The 18,693-nt window shown below is 46.4% G+C and overlaps 1 protein-coding gene across 1 annotated transcript; it reads right to left on the reverse strand.

Moving 5' to 3' along the window:
• Positions 1-4,857: 4,857 nt before the first annotated feature.
• LOC138729887 (actin-like) lies at positions 4,858-6,272 on the reverse strand. The gene is given in 8 exon segments (XM_069874478.1): positions 4,858-5,641; positions 5,644-5,738; positions 5,741-5,797; positions 5,800-5,861; positions 5,863-5,989; positions 5,992-6,072; positions 6,075-6,149; positions 6,152-6,272. Coding segments are annotated over 8 exon segments (1,020 nt in total). The 3' UTR covers positions 4,858-5,239.
• Positions 6,273-18,693: the final 12,421 nt, after the last annotated feature.

Below are 18,693 nucleotides of genomic sequence, written 5' to 3' on the forward strand. Positions count from 1 at the left end.
CTCCCGGGCTGCTGGGCTCTCAGGACCAACACTGCCCCGGGTTGCGTGAAGCAGCACAGTGCACCTAAGGAAACAGGGAATAATGGAATTGTGGAATGGTTTGGGTTGAAAGAGACCTCCAAGGCCATCCAGTCCCACCCCTGCCATGGGCAGGGACACCTCCCACTGGATCAGAGGCTCCAAGCCCCATCCAGCCTGGCCTTGAACACCTCCAGGGATGGGGCAGCCACCCTGCTCTGGGCAACCTAGGCCAGGGCCTCCCCATCCTCACAGCAAAACATTTCTCCCTAGGATCTCATCTCAATCTCCCCTCTTTTGGCTGAAAACTCTTCCCCCTTGTCCTATCCCTGTACTCCCTGACCAAGAGCCCCTCCTCAGCTTTCCTGCAGGCCCCACGCACGGGCTCGGCTTTAGAACAGGGACACGCTGTCGCTCCTCCCTGTTGAACAGGCACAGCTCCCACCAGCTATTACTGTAGTCATAGATACGCTGCCCTTAGAGAAATCGGAATCAATTTAGGCACCTAATACTGGGATGTCTGCGGGTGAATTGGTTTTGAATTAATCGAGTAAAACAAGGCAGTGAAAACCCATGTAACGTGTTGGGCTGGAAACGGCTGCCGCCCTGGGGATGGAACGACAATGCATATTTTACGCTGTGAATTTTTTATTAAGGGCTGGTTTTTTATTTTTTATTATTGAATATGAATATTTTACACGTCCGAGTTCAGAACAATGCTTTTTTTGGCTGCCTCTGCACTTTTCATGGTTGTGTACCCTCGCATTGCATAACTGAGAGAGATCCATTTACACACAGGGGGAAAGGGGACTAATGAATCTCAGCCAGGCTAACTTTACTGTGTGTGAAAAAAAGCACTCTGAAGATTTCCAAATAATAAAATAATACATATATATATATAAAATACTTGTAGAGAATAGCTTAATAAAATCAGTGTGTACGCGGGTGCACGTGTTGGGGTGTGTGCAATGACTACAGAGCCTTTCTCACTCTCACGTCTCTGCTGGGAAAAGCTCTAGAATGTTCTTACCTCTTTTGCAGGAAATCTCTCGTGTTCAGGTACTCAACTGGACGTTTCCAAAGCTGGAGAAATGGAAGTGGGCATCCCAGTCACTTGGTGAATGCACTGACCGAGCTGCCCATACTCACCTGCAGGACTTGCTGCCTCAGACAGCGCCGTTGCCTTCTCTGGCTGCTTCTGCAGAGCTCGTTTCTGCACCCGGCTCTGCAGGATGTCCCTGGGAAGCCCTCCTGCTGCAGACCCTCAGCCTCGCCGCTGCTCTTTTGGCATCGCTGGGTCTCCCCTGGCCTTGGAGGCAGTCGCTGCTTGGCCCCACGGCCAAGCGTCTCTGGCGATTCCCACGCTCCCACAAGCGGCTGCTGGTTCTGCAGCGGGAGGCCGCACGCACCGGCCTCCTGGCACTGCTTCATCCTGACCGCGGAGGACAAGGGAATACCTGATGTATGCAGACAATGTGGATCTGACCTTCCTTGCTAAGCCTGGCTATGGGCCCTCATGTGAGAACGGCATTTTGGAACATCTGTAAGTTCAGGCATCACCCCGTCGAGGGAAACAAAGGGGCTGATTTGCCTACCTTCCTCTGTGCCCCTTCGGAAGAGTTGTACACGGCACTCTCTCTCCAGCTGCTTTCAGAACGAGTTATTCATCATCCTCCTCCTCCAGACCCGCGGCCTGCAAGGCAGGGGTGAGGGCACCGTTAACAGCAGCGTGGATGATGGCAGGGGACGGGAGATTTGAATAATAAAGACAGTAATTATTTGTCTAGTGTATATTTGAACCCAACCTTTTATCGTACACATGATAACAGGGAGGAGAGAGAGAAAGCAAGAGCTCTTGTACACTTCTCGAGAGCTCACAGCCCCAAATGGGCAGGGTGACAAGAACCACACTGTTTTGGGTAATCAGTGCGCATTGTCCCAGCCTGACATTACTGCGTACCAAGAAAACCTTGAAATTCATGGGGAATGGGCAAAGTGCAAAATGATGAATTGTTTGACATTTAAAAGAAAATAAAGAGCTGCTGCTGGATTGAAACTTAAATGAGAGTTGAGGAGGGAGGGAAAAAATTACCAGGAGCAGGTTGAGATTTTTATGTAGTTCCAGTGCAAACTTCACAAATGATTTTGTGTTTCTGATCTCGTGGCCCCAGAGTCCAAGAGCTTTGCACTGACAGGCACTCCTAAAGCAAGAGACAGCACTCGCCCCAAGGAGCTTGCAGGTAAAAGATGCAACAAAAGGAGGGTGTCTGTAAAAGAGAACTGACGCCTGATGTGCCCAAGATTAAACTTTCCATTCCACAACAAATCACTGGTATGGCTAGAAATTAACTCGGGTCTCTTTAATCCCTGCAACCAGTCCTGTATTCACCAGGCTGGCGTTGCTTCCCTCAGGCTAGGAAGATCCCAGGCTTTTACAGTTTAAATCCTCTGTGTATGCAGAGGACAGGTAGAGCACAGGCAGAAATACAGCAATCCCTGCAATTAATTTTCTACGGCACGAGGGCCAAGGGACTGAGGTCCCAAGTGATTAAGACCTCAAACCTCTTCAAAGTGAAAAAGAAATATGAACGAAGCAATGAATTTCCAGTGCCCTGTGCAGTGATTCAAGCACAAGGTGATCAAGAGACTGAAGAGGCTGATACAAGGTCTGGAGCGATGGAACACGTGCCAACTTCTGCTGTCTTATGTCCTTGAGTAAAGTCATGGCTAGGAGGTGAATGGGAACAGTCAGGCCAAACCAGTAGTGCGGGTGTTGCATACCTGTAATAATGGTCTGTTGAATGATTTTCAGCTGGGAGGAGCTGAACCAAATCCCTCGATGTAAAACAACGTTTCTATCAATGAATCCATCCTGGATTACATCAGGCAATGTCTTGTTCAGCAAGGGTGACATCTCATTAAAAGCACTCGCAGAGCTCTGCTAGGTGTCACCCTCCAAACACATTTTGTGTCTGCATCTGGGTTTGCAGAGTTACTGTGCTCTTCGCTTTGCTTTCCTCCTTCTCACCTACAACCTTGGGTAGCACTGTTCGCTCAGGTTTCCTCTGTGTTCCAGCACACTGGTTTTCGCATTTTTATTTGCATTAGGTTATTGGGGCAGGACTCTGAACACTTAAGTTGCTGCAAATCCCTCCTCATATGGAAGTCAGTGAGCTGTAAAGTATTTAAACTGTCTACAGTTGTACCTCGTTTGTTTACACATTTCCAGTGGGCTGCTAAAAGGTAACATGGTGTAACAGAAGAAAGATTCGAGATTGCTGATGCTGATTCCATAACAGCTCTAAAAGCGCTCTGCATATTTGCATTAACTCGATGGAGTAATATAGACCTGAACTTTCTGAAGCCTTACAGCCCAAGTGGAGCAGGAAAGCTGCGTGCTTTATTCCAGATCCTTTGCTTTAAGCTGTCTCTCTCACCATTGGGGAACACGAGGTTAGGCAGGTCTCGCTGTAGTTACTGCTGGAGGCACAACTGGGTCTGTCTGCCCTGTTCATTTCCCACTTGCCCTGCTGAGGAGGCTCCAGGGCTCCACAGAGAATCGACCCCAGAGCTGGATGAGCCTCTCTTCAGAGCACTTGTGAACGCCTTGTAGAAAAGGAGGAGAGTGTGGTGATTCTCCAAAGGGCAGTGAGAGGAGGTGACAGATGACTGATCAGTCCCAAGGCAGCAGAGGGCATCCATGAGTTTGAAGATTCATCTCCCGAGCTGAACGCAAACAGACACTGCAGTGAGTAACTAACACGGGAGCTTTCGGCTCTTTCTCCATTTTCATTTCAGTCTTGAACAAACTCAAGAAGTTCCTGAGTATATCTTACAATTTTTTTTCAATTAACTTTGAAACATCTAAACCCCACACTCCTCAGTTTCACAAATCACGATGAGATTTCTATCGCCTGACTGGATGCAGTGCAAGTATTCGCAGATGTGGATAAAGACGCATCGTTTCTAAGTTGTTCATTTGAATGTAAATTTCATTGCCGAAAATTCACACCTTTGTTATAAATTTCACAGTTCACTTTGGAAATCCAATCATTCAGCTGGGATATTTATGCTTGTTAAGCTTATTGGGTGGAATTATTTATAACAATTGAGCTTGGCAAGGCAGATTTGCATAGAGATTCAAGCAAATATTCACAGGATCATTCTGCCCCTGTCCCTAGCTCTCACATATGAGGGAGAGAAATAACTCTGTCTCATAACACTGTCTCTCTCTTGCCCCGTCCCTGGCGGGGTTCAAGGCCAGGTTGGATGGGGCTTGGAGCCCCTGATCCAGTGGGAGGTGCCCCTGCCCATGGCTGGGGTGGAACTGGCTGGGCTTTAAGGTTCTTTTCCAACACAAACCATTCCATGATTCTATGATTCTAACATATTCCATTTGCCCCAGAAGAGAATCAGTGCCAGGCAGGGTCCGATGCCTCCATCTTCTCTTAGGTGCCCAACACCAAAACATTTGTTTGTGAGTCTTCCAATAATAAATCCAAACTAGATGCCTTTCACTTAGTGCTCTTCAACTAGTTTACCAATTTTAATTAACATTATAAAAGGGTACTCAAATGTAGTTTCTCATAGCGCTTTGGCTAGAATATGTGAAATCTCACAGATGAACAAGCAGAGGCAACATCTGACGTGATGGGACATAACAAATCCCATGGCAAGGCCACTAATCCCACAGAGATATCCCATATCCAGAGACATTCTAGGTCCCAGAGCTCTGCTTTACCAGCCAGATCAACTTATTTTCACTTCAGGAGCAAAAATCAGTTTTGAAGTTCAGTCCTCCCCGAGCTCCTCCAGGAGCTCTCCAACGCGATGGTGAAGGGCCAGCAGTAGCCCCGAGCCCTCCACTTCTCCATCAGAGGTTCCTTTCCACTCTTTGGATGTTTATGGTGGATGGCAAGAGGCCAGCCCCCTCGGGCATGGGATGGAGGTGGCTTGTTCTCAAGTGTTTAAAAGTCTGACAAACTGTTTGCAGTCCTAGCAGGGATCAACACATTTCTAGAATTAAAACCAACATCTTGGATAGCACCAAATGCTCTGAACAAGGACTCTTTCTTCAACCCAATGCACAAGGGACCTTTCTTTAGTAAGCTATAAAATCACTTACTATAAATCAATTATTTTTATACTGATTTATTAACTGCTCTCCAGCTGTTCAGATTGGCACTTAAAAAAAAATTCCTGGATGGTCCTCCTGAAGTTTTCAAAAGCATTTACTCAGGAATACTGCTGGTCCAACCTCATTACAGCCTTCCCTGGTAACCCACAGGTTCCTAAATGCTTTTTAGCTGGCAAGGATGGAAGCACCAATCCACAGGGAGTACTTCTGACCTTGTGGTGAGATGCTCTTGACATGAACTGTGTTGGGAATTCCTGTCTGGAGCTCCTTCAGCAGCCTCTCCTTCAAACCTCTGAGAAGAGTTGACACACCCAATAGCAGCATGTCCCTTAGGATGTTGGACTGGATATGCTCACGACACTTGGCGATGCTCTGGAGAACCATCCCTCCAACCCCTGGCCCTGGGATTTCGGACACAAAATGCACTTGAAGAGCTCAGAATAGCTTCCATCCTGCACTGAGAGCCCTTTCACCAGGAAAAAGGAAGAAAAAGAATCACATCTAATTTCTTCAGGCTTTTCCTGTCTCTTTGGGCTAGGATCTAAGGCAACCCAGCCCAGCTGCTCCTTCATAGCCAACACCTTCTCTCTGCTGTGCTTACAAAGGAATGTCTGGTCTCTGAGAGAAGCCTCACAAGGTACCGGTTACGCCTCTGCCTGCAAAATCCAGCCTGGGGATGCTGTGTTGGAGACAGGGACCACGGTGGTGACTCCAGCCCCACTGGCAGTGCCTGCAGCGCCACAGAAAGGGCAGGCACCCGGGAGCTTCCAAACATCATCTCAGCCACTTTTTCTCAATCGAGAGGGGTCTGCAGAGCAGTGCTGGCCTCACTCATTTCATTTTGAGCTCTTGTTCATGCAGGCATCTCCAAATCTTCTCATCGTCCCAGGATGTAACTACCCCATTTTCCATGGGGAAGTAAAAGACAAAATGCCCCTTTTGGACTGCGATTCTTCCCCAAGACAGCAATCCTTGTGACTCACCCCAAACATCCGGGGTATCCCACAACAGCAGAAATAACCGAACGGGTTGCCTGACCAGCCTTACGCTGCCCACAAAATGTCCAAAACCACCACGCAGGCCCCTGTCGCTGCGGAGCCAGGCACCCACGCAGCATCAACAACACTCGCGATCCCCAGGGGCAAACAGACCCCGTTACACCGAGCTGCCAGTCCTCGCAGCTGCACAGGCAGCGCCGCTTCCTCCAGGGAGCCAGCAGTGCGGAGCATTTGGATGCCGGGCTAGCACTTGGAAGTGAAACTGGGTGTTCCTCCCAGATAAATTACAGCAGAGAATCAATGGATTTTTTCAGGCCCTCGGGCACAGAGGAGGGTAGGTTACAGTAATTGCATTTGCATTGATTTATATTTGGATTTTGTTTGGGGTTTTGCTGGGTTTCTAAAGGAAGCAGTTTTAATGAGGTCAAAAATAACGCAAGTAATTTTTGTTATATAGTTTTATAGTTTTAGAATAGAAACCCCAGATACCTCAAAGACCTCGGAGGGAAGAATCTCCCAGCAGAGGGGGTGCGCTACACCCCACAGGGCTCCAAGGCAGCCTGTGAGTTACTACACCCCTGAGATGTGTGCGCACCTGTAAACTCTGCGGAGGGGAAGAGGAAGAGGAAGGGGAACAGCAAGGGGAAGGGAAAGGGAGATGATAAACCATAATATCCTCATTACTAATGTTTTTAATGTTTTTCATGCAGGTTTCGTCAGCCGCTAACTGTACAAACAGCTGTGGCACCTGTTAGGTCAGTCAGCTCCCCACAGGTTTCTTGCTCGAGAAGCTGTTCACGTGGTCTGATTTTCTTAAAGGGATTCTGGTGAATGGCAGCTGCCCCCAAATCCTTGTCTTGGGGGGTACAAGGTGCCGTTTCCAACATGCTTGCACCCAGTTACCTCACAATGCTAAAATAACACATCTTCCCAGCAAGTTACCTGATCCCAGCCACCTCCCTGGGAGCCAGCATAGCTTCTCCATGACTCCAGCCAGAGGACTCTCCCATTCACCCAGTCCAATCCACCGGTGGTGGATCATGAACGTGTCCCTGTAATGACTGTTTTTTTAACTCAGAATAGAAAAGCATGTATTGCAAACTACACGCATGGCAGCAATCATTTCTCACATGTGCCTCTGGCTGAGCTACGACTCTACAAACATTTCCAAGAGTTGGTGAAGATTAGAACAATTCTACCTCCCTCTAAGCATTAACTGAATTACCAGTTTGCTTTTCTGAATAATGTCTGCAGTAGAAGCAGAACTTTTTCAACTGAATACTTTCTGATCCTTTATAGGAAACTCCTAAAAATACTTTTAAACAGACAGAACCACGTTTGGCACAAATTATGGCATTCTGGGCTCTTTTTCCTGTCCTCGTTACTTAAAGACTACTTTTTGGTAAAATCACAAACGTAAAACAATAATTTCTACCTCTTGTTGGTTTAAAAAGCCCTGACAGCTTTAAACAATGCTTGTAATACCTCCTAGTGCAAAGGAATTCATTCTCCTAATGAATCCATATCCTAGGCTGCTGACAAACTGAGCTGCCAGCAAAGAGACACGGTGATGTCTTCCTTCCATGCTTTCCTTTTCCATCCAGGGCTTTGCTAAGACAAAGAAACTCTTTTTTGTAAGTGTGTTCAGAAGGACTAAAATATCCTAGATCTTCACAACTGATCCCCATTTCACATCTAATTGCTGGGTTTTTTTTAATTATGCTTCAAGAGAAGACTTCCCGAAGAAGGCAATTTCTACAGCTTTGAATCCAATCAGACCCGACAATGCCATTCTGTTTGCAGAGAAAAGTTCCTTTAAAAAAAAAATAAATCACTACATAACTTCAATTTGAATCCTTGGCTGCCAGAGTTTAATTGCTTCTCCTTGTGGCTCTAAATCCAGGGCAGCTTCAAAGCAAGGGTGGCTTCTATTAAATTTAATTACTTTTTCCTGCAGCTCGCATGGCCAAGGTGCGAGCTGCTAAATGAAGGCGGTTATGAATTAGAGGCAGATTCCAAACAAAGATATATATATTAAAGAGAAATTTTAAGTGTAAGCAAATGGCCTCCTTATACAGGGACGTTTATACCCTAGATGAACTACTAATAGAAAAAGCCATCTAACAAGGCATCAGCTCTGTGTGTTATTTCCATTCTGCTTAGATTCCAGGCATGTTTGTGCTAAATGCCACTCTATCCACTTCAGCAATTTCTCTAATCCTCTTAATATTTGTGTACATATATTCCAGTGAGTGGCACACTTATTTCCATGCACGCTTCTATATTAATGTCAACAGGTGTCCTAATCATTTAAGAGGTTTTTACATGCATCCCACTAGAAGCCCCATTTAATCCCGCATGGTCTGCATGCAGCTTACAGCGAAGCACTCCATCTGGAACATGATGTTGAGTATTAAAACAAGGGAATATTGACTGTGATTATTAAATGGCAGTTGAACCTAGACGCAGGAACGCTCATCTGCTCCCTTGTAGTAGTTCTGCTATAAATCACCTTAAAAGGTGCACCTGTGAATTAACTTTGCTACTCTAGGGTTTGTAATAAGTGAAATTACTGCTTGTGTTTAGCTGAAATATCGTACATTGAACTCACAGAAGAGAAGATATGAGATGTTAAGATTTTCTCATGCTTACCTGGCTCAGAGCTCACACTGGTACAAGATTCTGCTCAGGAATGGAAAGGTTGCTTGTTTTCTGAGCACCAAGCAGTCTGTCTTTGGCCTTTGACATTTGCCAGGGGCTGCCGGCTGCAGAGAGACACATAAGAAACTGGACTGAGATGAGTAAATCCATTCCACACAAACTGCTACTGCCTCAACTAGATGGTACCTACTGTTTGTCACCTCTTAACAGGGTGGAATATGAACTTGAAGCTGAGAGGCACATTAGAATTGCAGTAAGAATGTGATTCCCACAACACAGCGAACAACTGAGCCCTATCCCACAGACACCAGACTGTAAAAACACACAGATAGTTAAACGTGTTGTTTATAGGCCAGTCTTCCTTGCTTGATATCTCAATGCTGAGCACGTATTTTCACTTGCTGGCTTACACGTGCCTCTTTGCCTCACTGACCGTGTCTCCCGTGCAGTGATCTCCCCAGGTAAGCCAGGGCCTGTCCCTTCTCCACAGCCACCCCCTCTCCAAACGCCCCTGGAGGTGAACACGTAACTCGGGGCACGTTCTGAGTAAATCTGGTCAAGCTGGAAAACACCTAGAAAGAAGAGAGTAGCTTTGGGAGGTCTGAGTTAACCTGGGGTAAAACCAGAGGGAAAAGAGTCTGCTACCTCTTAGTTTGTATGCCCACGTAAACCCCAAGGGCCTGACTAACACGTACCATCTGCAGCAGAGGGATAAACACCTCTCCAGATCTAGAAGTGCTACCAAAGAGACGAGTAAGAGCAGAGACTGAGGCAGATCTGCTTCTCTCCACCAGATTAAAGTGTTAAAGCTTAAGCCTTAGAAGTCTGTGCTTTTGCAGCTGAAAGCTCACAGTTCCAAAGCCCCAGAGCACACCCAGGATTTGTGCAACAAACAGGAGAGCAGTTGCGGAGTGAATCTGAGCGCTTCAGAAATAACTAGTACAGGTGAGGCGTACAGGTGAGTGAGAAAAGCAAGGTCAGGGCAGAGACAGAAAGAAATCAGGGGCTGAGAGCAGTTCTTAGCCAGTAAGAAGCAGTAATCACCATCAGAGATCGGCTCTAACAACTTAACTTGATCCCTTTCTCCACAGAGGAGCGGTGTTTGATTGCTCCCACACTTGTTTCCACCTAAAAATCCCCATTCTGCAACATCTTCGAGACACTCCAAACACCCATAAAGCTCTTTGAAGTTGAATTTTAATGTGTTTATCGACACCAGTTATGATATTTCAAAACACATGGGCTTCAAATTGTTACCATGCACTCCTGGTGTTTACAGTAATCCCTGTATTAAAACAAACTCAGCCTTTCCTGATGATTTTATATCTTCTCGCTGACTTACTTGCCTGTGTTTGTTTAAACTCCCGTTGAGTGGTTTTTTTAATATTCAACACTTTCAAAACACGAAACCCCTATCTGCAGATTTCATATACTTCTGAAAGTTTGCATTCATTTTTATGGGCACCACATGGCCCAAATCCTCCTTTTCCATTTTCCTCGCAGCGCTGGGGGCTTCCCGTGCCGACCCTGCGTGTGCAGCTGGCTACGGTGCCGGCAGAGCTGCTGCCAGGGCCCAAGTTCAGCCTTGATGCAGCAACTTGGCCCAAAGGTGGCTTTCCTTTGATCTGCACGTGTTAGAGATGGACTTAAGCTACACCATGTGGACATTTAAGAGTCCACACTATTGCCCATTAGAAACGACCGGGGCTGGGCTGCTGAACTTGTCACTGAGTCACGGAATCGCAGAATGGTTTGGGTTGGAAGGGACCTCAAAGGCCATCCAGTTCCTCTCCTAGGACTGCACGGCCCAGCTGCAGTTCCTGAGGAACACCAGCTGCCCTGTGGCTCAAGCAGGGGCCATGACAGGGCTTTGCCAGCCTCAGAGGGTGACGCTTAGCCAAGCAGGGGCCAACGAGCTGCCTGCCCAGCTACTGAAAGCAGCAGACAGCAGGCACTTGGAAGTGGCCAAGTCGCTCGGGACCACGCGTCTCGCAAACGTCTGTGGCTCCAGGCCATAAAAGGTTTCAGCAAGCAACTCGGAGCCAGGAAGGTTGGGCCCTCCACCACGCGGCATGAAACAAAAATGTTTTAAAAGTCTGCGTTTTAGTGTCTACTGTTACAAGTGAACAGTCTCATAAAAGTCCTTATAAAGCACAAGGCAGGTCTGGACTCCCCGTCCAAGACCCTTTCAGCACCAAACCTCCCTGGTGGTGTCGTGGGCAGCTGCACCAGCCAGCACCAGCGAGGAGGGAGCAGGATCCTCTCTTGTGCCAGGACCCACTCCTGTTAACAGCCCCAAACCCTCTGGAAAGCACAGCCGAGAGGACGTGTTCATTTTGGCTGTGAACAGAAGCACTTGGGGTGGGGTAAAATCAATGCCTGCTAAACAGAAAAGAAGGACCTAAACAGGGGGAAGATGTGCTTAGTTTATAATTCCTAAACAGTACTGGAGGGAAGGAAATTGAAATTGTAAACAAATTATAAAATCTAAAAAAACCTACCATGCGTTGTCCTTTTGAAGGAAACTTAACTTACTGCACTGCTGAAACTGGAACAGCTCTGGGGACTTGTTCATGGTCTTCCACTCGATTGGCTCACAAAGTCTAACCAGTGTCTGCAGGGGGGGCCAGATTTAATAGTGTCTAAAACGTATTAAATGCTGCAAGCGATGAACAACTGGGAAGGTGCAGAACCCACTGGGATTCAAATTTAATTCACATGATTTGGAATTCAGCATCTGAGAAAGACAAAGTTCACGTTATTTTCCATGTCAGAGAAGAAAAAGTAAGATCTATGCCTAGGAAATTATATAAATAAAAGTCTTGGTTGAAAATTCATATATTTAAAATACTAGTCTTGATTATTTCAATATGAAGAGAAGTCCAGGAAGATACTTATATATTTTCTTATTGTCTAGACACTCTGAATCAGGTAAAACAATTTCACAAAGTTGAGCTCCAATCACTCATCCACAAATTAACCTTTCTTGGGGAAATTCCTGGTAGAATTGAGGCCTCGTGGCTCCACTCTTTGAAATAACTCTGTCCCTACAGGTTGCCCTAGAATGCTGATAGGAAGAAGGCACATTTTAGACACAGAAGAGGAGCTGACAGAGCTGCGCAGGCTCCTCCTCGGTCTTTCGGCTCCTGTTGGACCACGAGCATCTCTCCAGCTCAGAGCTGCAGCAACCACCTATCGGCAGTGACCTCACACACCATCTCCTGCATCTCAACACAGACAATTCCAGACTCCATCTGATGCTTTTCAGCACCAGACCAGCACAAATACAAACACGTGACACGAAAATAGCAGCAAAGCGTCACTTTTCACAATCCCTCCCCAACCACAGCACGTCAGGCTGAGTGGATAAAATACAACTGTGCTCTAGAACTTCCCGTCTGATCCACTGACAGCTCCTGCGGGCAGCTCCCTGTTACACGCTCAGCCCCGTGCCTGCTCAGATAAAAGCCTTTGTAAAAGAAAGCAGAGGTGTGGGGAGTTTTGAGACTGTACGATGGAAAGAAAAAAAGAAAAAAGGAAAGCAGGGCTTTCTTCCCCCTGGAAAGTTGTTAATTCGGCATTAAATACATACTGAGCTGTTCTGGAACCTCATTGTTACTTTATATAGCCAAGCACCACTGTATTCCAACGGCTGTCGGGCTTGGGTTTACGAGCAAATTGTTAAAAGCTGTGTCTGAGGTAGGAAAGCGACAAGTGGAAAGCATTCCCATGAAGTACGCAGGATCCCTGGAATCTGGCCAGCGGTTTAGGTCAAAACTCAGTCACATGTCCTGCTAGCTGGTCCGGAACATCCTTCAAATTCAGCTAAGCAAACAGCTCGGGGAGCCCTGCGCCAAGTGCCAGCTCCAGCTGGCATCCTGGTACATTTTCTTCTACAGTTGTTGCAGTTTTGGAGGTTATGAAAAGTTTACTAATGAGAAACATTTCAGGACCCTGTGCCAACAATTTAGGCTGGAGGAAGAGCTGTAATGACATGAACATATGTGACTTTGGTGGAAAGTCTGAAACATCAGTCCCACACCCTGAGAACTGCCTCTCTGTTTATAAATCCCCAAAACTCTGAACATCAAGAGAAATCTGTCTGCTTGCTCTTAAGGTGTTTACACTGCACTTTCTAAATATTTAAAACCATTGACGAAAGTGAAGACAACTTTCCCGATGCCACATTCCTCGATTATTTGGTTCATCTTGGTTTGCAGGGCCAGTTCTGCTTTTGTAAACAGGAACTGGATAGAGCAAAAGGGGTGTGAGAGCCCTGAGCAGCCAGGGATTCCAGCAAACAACCCTGCTAATCCAAGAAAACCCTCTTTACATTAACTTACCCAATTTTTGTTATGAAATAATACATTATTCTGACTTCTAAGGAAGAAGCACTTGCAAGCAACATCATTTTTCTCATCAGCATAAATAGGCATTTAAGTGATCAGCTAACCTACAAACGTCCATTTCGATGCAGAAGCCTAATACCAAACCTGACTTGACAGAAGACAGAGCAGCAGACCCCTCTTCTCGTTTGTTTGACCAGAGCAGCTCCAGCTGGCACTGCCAGAGCTTTACACACCCAAGCAATGTGCTGTGTGCCCTGAGACGCTGCTTGCTTGCCTCCTTTCTAATGGCTTGACATGTGGGAGATGGACATTCAGCAATTGATGATGAAGTAGTACCTATAAAGGCAAAATCCTGCAAATGTGGGTCTCCCTGAACCCAGCCTGGGGAGAAAAAGTCCTGTTTTAGAACAAGATATCAGCAACTGAAATGGAAGAAAGGCTAGACAGATAACGTGCAGAAGATAGGATGAGTGGATGGATGGAGAAGCTGCCTTTCAAGAGTCTGGTACCAACTACAGATGCCGAATCCATTGAAGCGCTCATCAGTGTCAGAGGAAAAGGAAAGGCAAGGAATCATTATACTGGATTCTCACAACAAAACAATTTAAAGGACTTTCTCAGCTCCTGTGTTTCTCTCTCTCATTTTCGAAGTCCTTTGGCTGGTGCTCCAGCTGGCATTCAACTGACAGAGAAAGAAAATAAGCCCACGGTTCCCAGAGGATTCCTAGCAGAATGTTCAACATATGAGAAGTGAAACAAGAAATACTGAAAATGTGAGCCAAGGCTCTGTTCCTATCTTCTCTCTAAGACAATATTTGGGTGCAGTAGGAGCTAGAGCAATGTTTGTCTGTCTACCAGCGCTATTCATCACTACGTTTACCATATTTTCCTTTTCTTTCCATAACTCCTGGCTTCAATCACGTCTGGGTGTTTTCTAACCAGCCTTAAGGCAATAAATCAAAGCTGTCAGCATTGGAAGAAAATTAATGTGAGAAGTTGTTCCAAAGGCCACCAGCCTTTTCCCTGCCCTGTGAGCTGTGTTACTCCAGGATTCCTCAATAGCATTCAACATTTTGCTACTTTCACAAGGGTTTGAGGCTACAGGCACATTTTTTTGAAGGGTGGCTTTCAATTGTATCCTACACTATACCACATTCCTGGTTTCTTTAAATTTCAAAGAGATGGGATGCTGCTCAGCACAGGCCCAAATCTGACCCTGCACCATCTCTGGCAAAGCAAAACCCAGATCCAGAGCTGGAATGCCTCAGAGTCGGAATCTGGGTTGACCTTTTCATGAAGAAAAAGGCCAAATGATTCAAACCCAACTCTGTTCCTATGCCCTGTAGTGATGACGCCGGTTGAATTATTCATTGCGAGTTATTTACCCAAAGAATGTGCCTGGCATTTATGTTGAATACATTACTTGCAAGTTTTGATTTCTTGTTTCATTACTCACTCCGTTCTGTACCACTCGGAAACTCCAGCCTCTTCATTTCTGAAAGTCTCTTTGCTGAGCCTGAGAAAAAGAACACTTGGGACACAACCTTCAGCCGGGGCTGATCCGATACAGCAAACGCCTCCCTGGGAAAGAACAGCCTGGCAGTTAAGGCATTTTCCTGGAATTCAGGAAAGAAACGTTCTTGCCCTATTCAGCTGCAGATGAACTCCGCAGCCCTGGGCAATCGCTCGGTTCCCTACACCTCTGGCTGCACACTTGTAATACGGACATGGTGTTTCTCTTTGTAAGATACTGTAAGGCCAGATATGTTAAAGATAAGGAATTGCCCGGTTACTATGGAAACCAGAGAAGCACCCAAAGCAGATGGATGAGTTCAGAGACAGATCCACCTGACTGAAAAATCACAAGCAAGTCAGAACTTCATTAAGTAAAATTCATCATTTTGTAAAAGGATCATGGGAGCCACTCAGAACTTGACTACAAAGCACCAGCTTATTGGCTTTGTCTCGGGTTAGACATTAAAGGTTTTCCCTTGTGTATTTTCAGATTCTCACATTTAGATTTGTTTTTCTCCAATGCCTTGGGATGCTTAGGTAGCAACTAAAATCCTGGTCCTACAAAACAAAGATCATTAAAACCAGACCAGTGATTGCAGAAACCAGCCCAGAGGGTGGGAGATGCTGAGAAAGTTTAATTCCAAAACTAAAATCTCACTAGTCATTGTAAGAGAAAGTACCAAGCAACTGCTGAATGTAGCTGTGGCAGTTTTCCCTCTACAGGGAGACCTCTGTTCCAATTATATCCTCACCGAACACTGCTGCTCTACGCTTTGGGACCAGAACTCATCTGCCAGCCGCCCAACCAAACGTCTAGAAGATGCTCAGCTAGAGTTTTGACCAAAGACAAACTGAGCAAGGACTTCAAAACCCAGGCCAGTGTTTGCACATTAATCCCTGCTGCAGAACCAATGGAGAGAAGTAGCTCATCATTTCTTTTGCCCAGATCCTAAACAAACACGGAATTTGCTTTCTTGGTTCTCAGAATCTGATGAATTTGGTTCTTTGAAAAGGTATTTAAAATACAGAGGTTCCCCCTCCTCCTGCAAACATCCAATTATAATAATTTCGAGGTATTTCAAACGTTAGACCTGGAACGATTCCTCATTGTCCTATCAAATTATCCAGGTCTTTGAGATGAGAAGTCATTATTTGCAAAGGCTCTCGGTAGCAGCACTTACTGTAGCAGGGCTGTTCAGGTTTGGGAACTTAAAAACGGGTTTGCCATTGCAAACAGCTCATCGAGTTACAGTTGTGTCTCGGTAGGGTAAAGCACTCAAGGCTTTCAATTGCAGCAGGCCCTGCTGACTCAGGGAATGAAAGCTATGGAACTGCTGGCAAAGGAAATGCTAATAATTAAAGTGGTAATCGTGACTCTGGGGCAAGAAATAAATGCCTACAGGGTGACGAGGGATTGAATAAACAAAACAAATAAGAGCCTCATGCTGCACAATGCCACAGAGCGGTGATTACAGCTGGCAGCCAGTCCCCAGCCTCCTGTGCCAGCACGCCAGGTACCGCTCCGCACGGCTCCCAAGGAGCAGGGGGCAGAACAGCGGGCAGCTCCAGCGCTCGCTCTCTCGTCTGTGCAGAGGAAAGAGGCTCACCTGAACGCTGGGAAACCAGCACCACGCTCCAAGGACGGTGGGCACCCCAAAGGGCTGTGCTCTGCCTGCCACAGCAACTCCTCCTTTGCAGAAAAGCGGAGGATGCTTCCCTTGGGTATTGGGCACGACGGGTCCAGGCTGATATTAAAATTAAAAGCACTACCAACAGGTGCAGGCTTTCGGCTAGAGATGGCCTCATTTTAGAACCACATGCACCATACATTATTTTGGAGGTACTATTGAAACAGAAGTATTGGGTGTGAAAAAACAACAGCAGCGACAGAAAGCAGTAATGATAACTCTGACCTTGCACTGTGCGTTACAACCAAGATCCTCCAACTAGTTTCCAAAGAGCTCCCTCCTCCTCCTCTCAGTGCTCTTCTGAGAGGATTGTCAGCTGCTTAATGACAGTGGAAAGCAATGAATAACAAATATTTTACTGATAAAATTTTTCCACATGAGCCACCAGTGTCCCCACAGTGCCAAGGGATCGTACACTTAAATGAAGTGCTGTCTGCAACCATGAATAAGGACAGACAGGCCGCTTCCCACTCAGAATGGAGAACTGTCTGATTTCAGAGTACACTGAGATACCTAAAATCATTCAATTTCTATGAAGCACAGAGTCACAGAACAGTTTGTCTCAAATGGGACCTCAAAACCCATCCAGTCTCACCCCTGCCATGAGCAGGGGACACCTCCCACTGGATCAGGGGCTCCAAGCCCCACCCAGCCTGGCCTTGAACCCCTCCAGGGATGGGGCAGCCACCCCTGCTCTGGGCAACCTGGGCCAGGGCCTCACAGAGAGAAATCCTTGGGAGAGCAATCCTTGGCCGACGAAGCACTAAGCACGTTCAAGGAAGTGCAAGCCCTCAGCAGACAAGGGCAAGCAGCAAAGAGCTCGGCTCTCTCCCTGCAGGGCTGCGTGTAAAGTCCAGCCCATGTGTAACCTGGCCCCTCACGACTGGCAAATAACTCCATTTACTGTCACTCAGGTATCGCGTTCCACTTCCTTGTTTACCGAATGTAATGATATCCTGCAGTATCTCGCTCGCACAAGGGACTAAGTGAAGTAATTTGACAGCAAAAATAAACAAATGAAAGGAGTCTTTAAATACATCAAAGGGAAAGTGTGCTACTATCTGCGGGGCCATCATCACAGGCTGTACCGCTGGATCCCAGCTCTGCAGCAGAGATGAACTTCGTGGTGCTGCCTCCGAGGCCACAGGGCAAGAAACACTTTGCTCCTGCTTGCTACGTTTTTGCTATTTGTTAAGACTATACTCGCGATACTTCAAATTCATGTAAGTTTTCTCTTCCCCATCCAGGAATTGTCCTGCCTTCCCAAGGTTTATATTTAACCCTTTATTCTAAGGTGGCAGATCAGAAGCTGCTAGACTGGCCCAGGAAATCTTTGTGAGGAAGGCACTTAATTTCAGGAATACAGACAACTGGGGAGGAAATCTATTCCAGGCTATTTGGAAAGTAAAAACTTGCTGTTACAGCATCAGGAAAATATAGTGTTGCAAAGAAGACTTCTTCAGAAAGGACTGGGAGGCCTTCATTAAATGCAGCTAAGAAAAAACTCACTGTTTTCTTGTTTGTGGGTGTTTTTCTTCTCTCTAACAAATCTGGCCTAATGATGAGAGTAATTATAATATAATGCCTACACTATTGTTTGAATGAGGCAAACTCCCTCACATGCCATTACTGTACTCCTGCCAGCAGCAGCCAGGGAACAGCCTCAACAATAGAGAGGATTTTCCAGCTCACTGTGCGATTTGATCTCTATAAACCTCCCATAACATATACTGTATGGCAGTAAATCATTTATAACGTTATTATCCGCCCATCTGGGATCAGAGTGCAACCACGAAGACAACGCAAGAAATCTGGGCTCCTTTCAGCACTCCGTGAAGTGAACCTCATTGGTACGATCTCATTAATTCGGCAGTTCAACAACAGGACCGTGCTCCCTACAGGAGGGACTGCACTTTCCATTGGCTGCTTTCCTAGCATTTCCCATGGCTCTGGTATTTTCACTCTCCCGTACTGCTGGTAGTTTCACTTGTATTTCAAAATGGTTATTGCTAGAGGTGGGGTTGGCTCTTGTAATCCAGTTCCTAGAGAAGGAAGGAAGCAGTTTCAGAGAAGAAAGACCATGTTTTCCAAGTTAGCATCAGATTTTGTTCCCAGCTTAGCTTTGGTGCAAAGCCTTCTGAAGTCTCGTTCTGCAAAAGCCCCTCGGAATTTGCTAGTTCAGAACTAGAGTAGGGAAAAAACATTGAGAGTTAAAGCTCCCCGGGCCTCAGATGTGCGTGTGGAGGAAGCTGTGGGCTGCTCAGTGCCCTTCTGAGGCACCAGTTCTGTCTGCTCCCTCCCAGCATGTTGGGAGAGCTCCACAGGAG

The sequence above is a fragment of the Phaenicophaeus curvirostris genome, chromosome 22 (genome assembly GCF_032191515.1).
Source record: "Phaenicophaeus curvirostris isolate KB17595 chromosome 22, BPBGC_Pcur_1.0, whole genome shotgun sequence".
Taxonomy (NCBI): domain Eukaryota; kingdom Metazoa; phylum Chordata; class Aves; order Cuculiformes; family Cuculidae; genus Phaenicophaeus; species Phaenicophaeus curvirostris.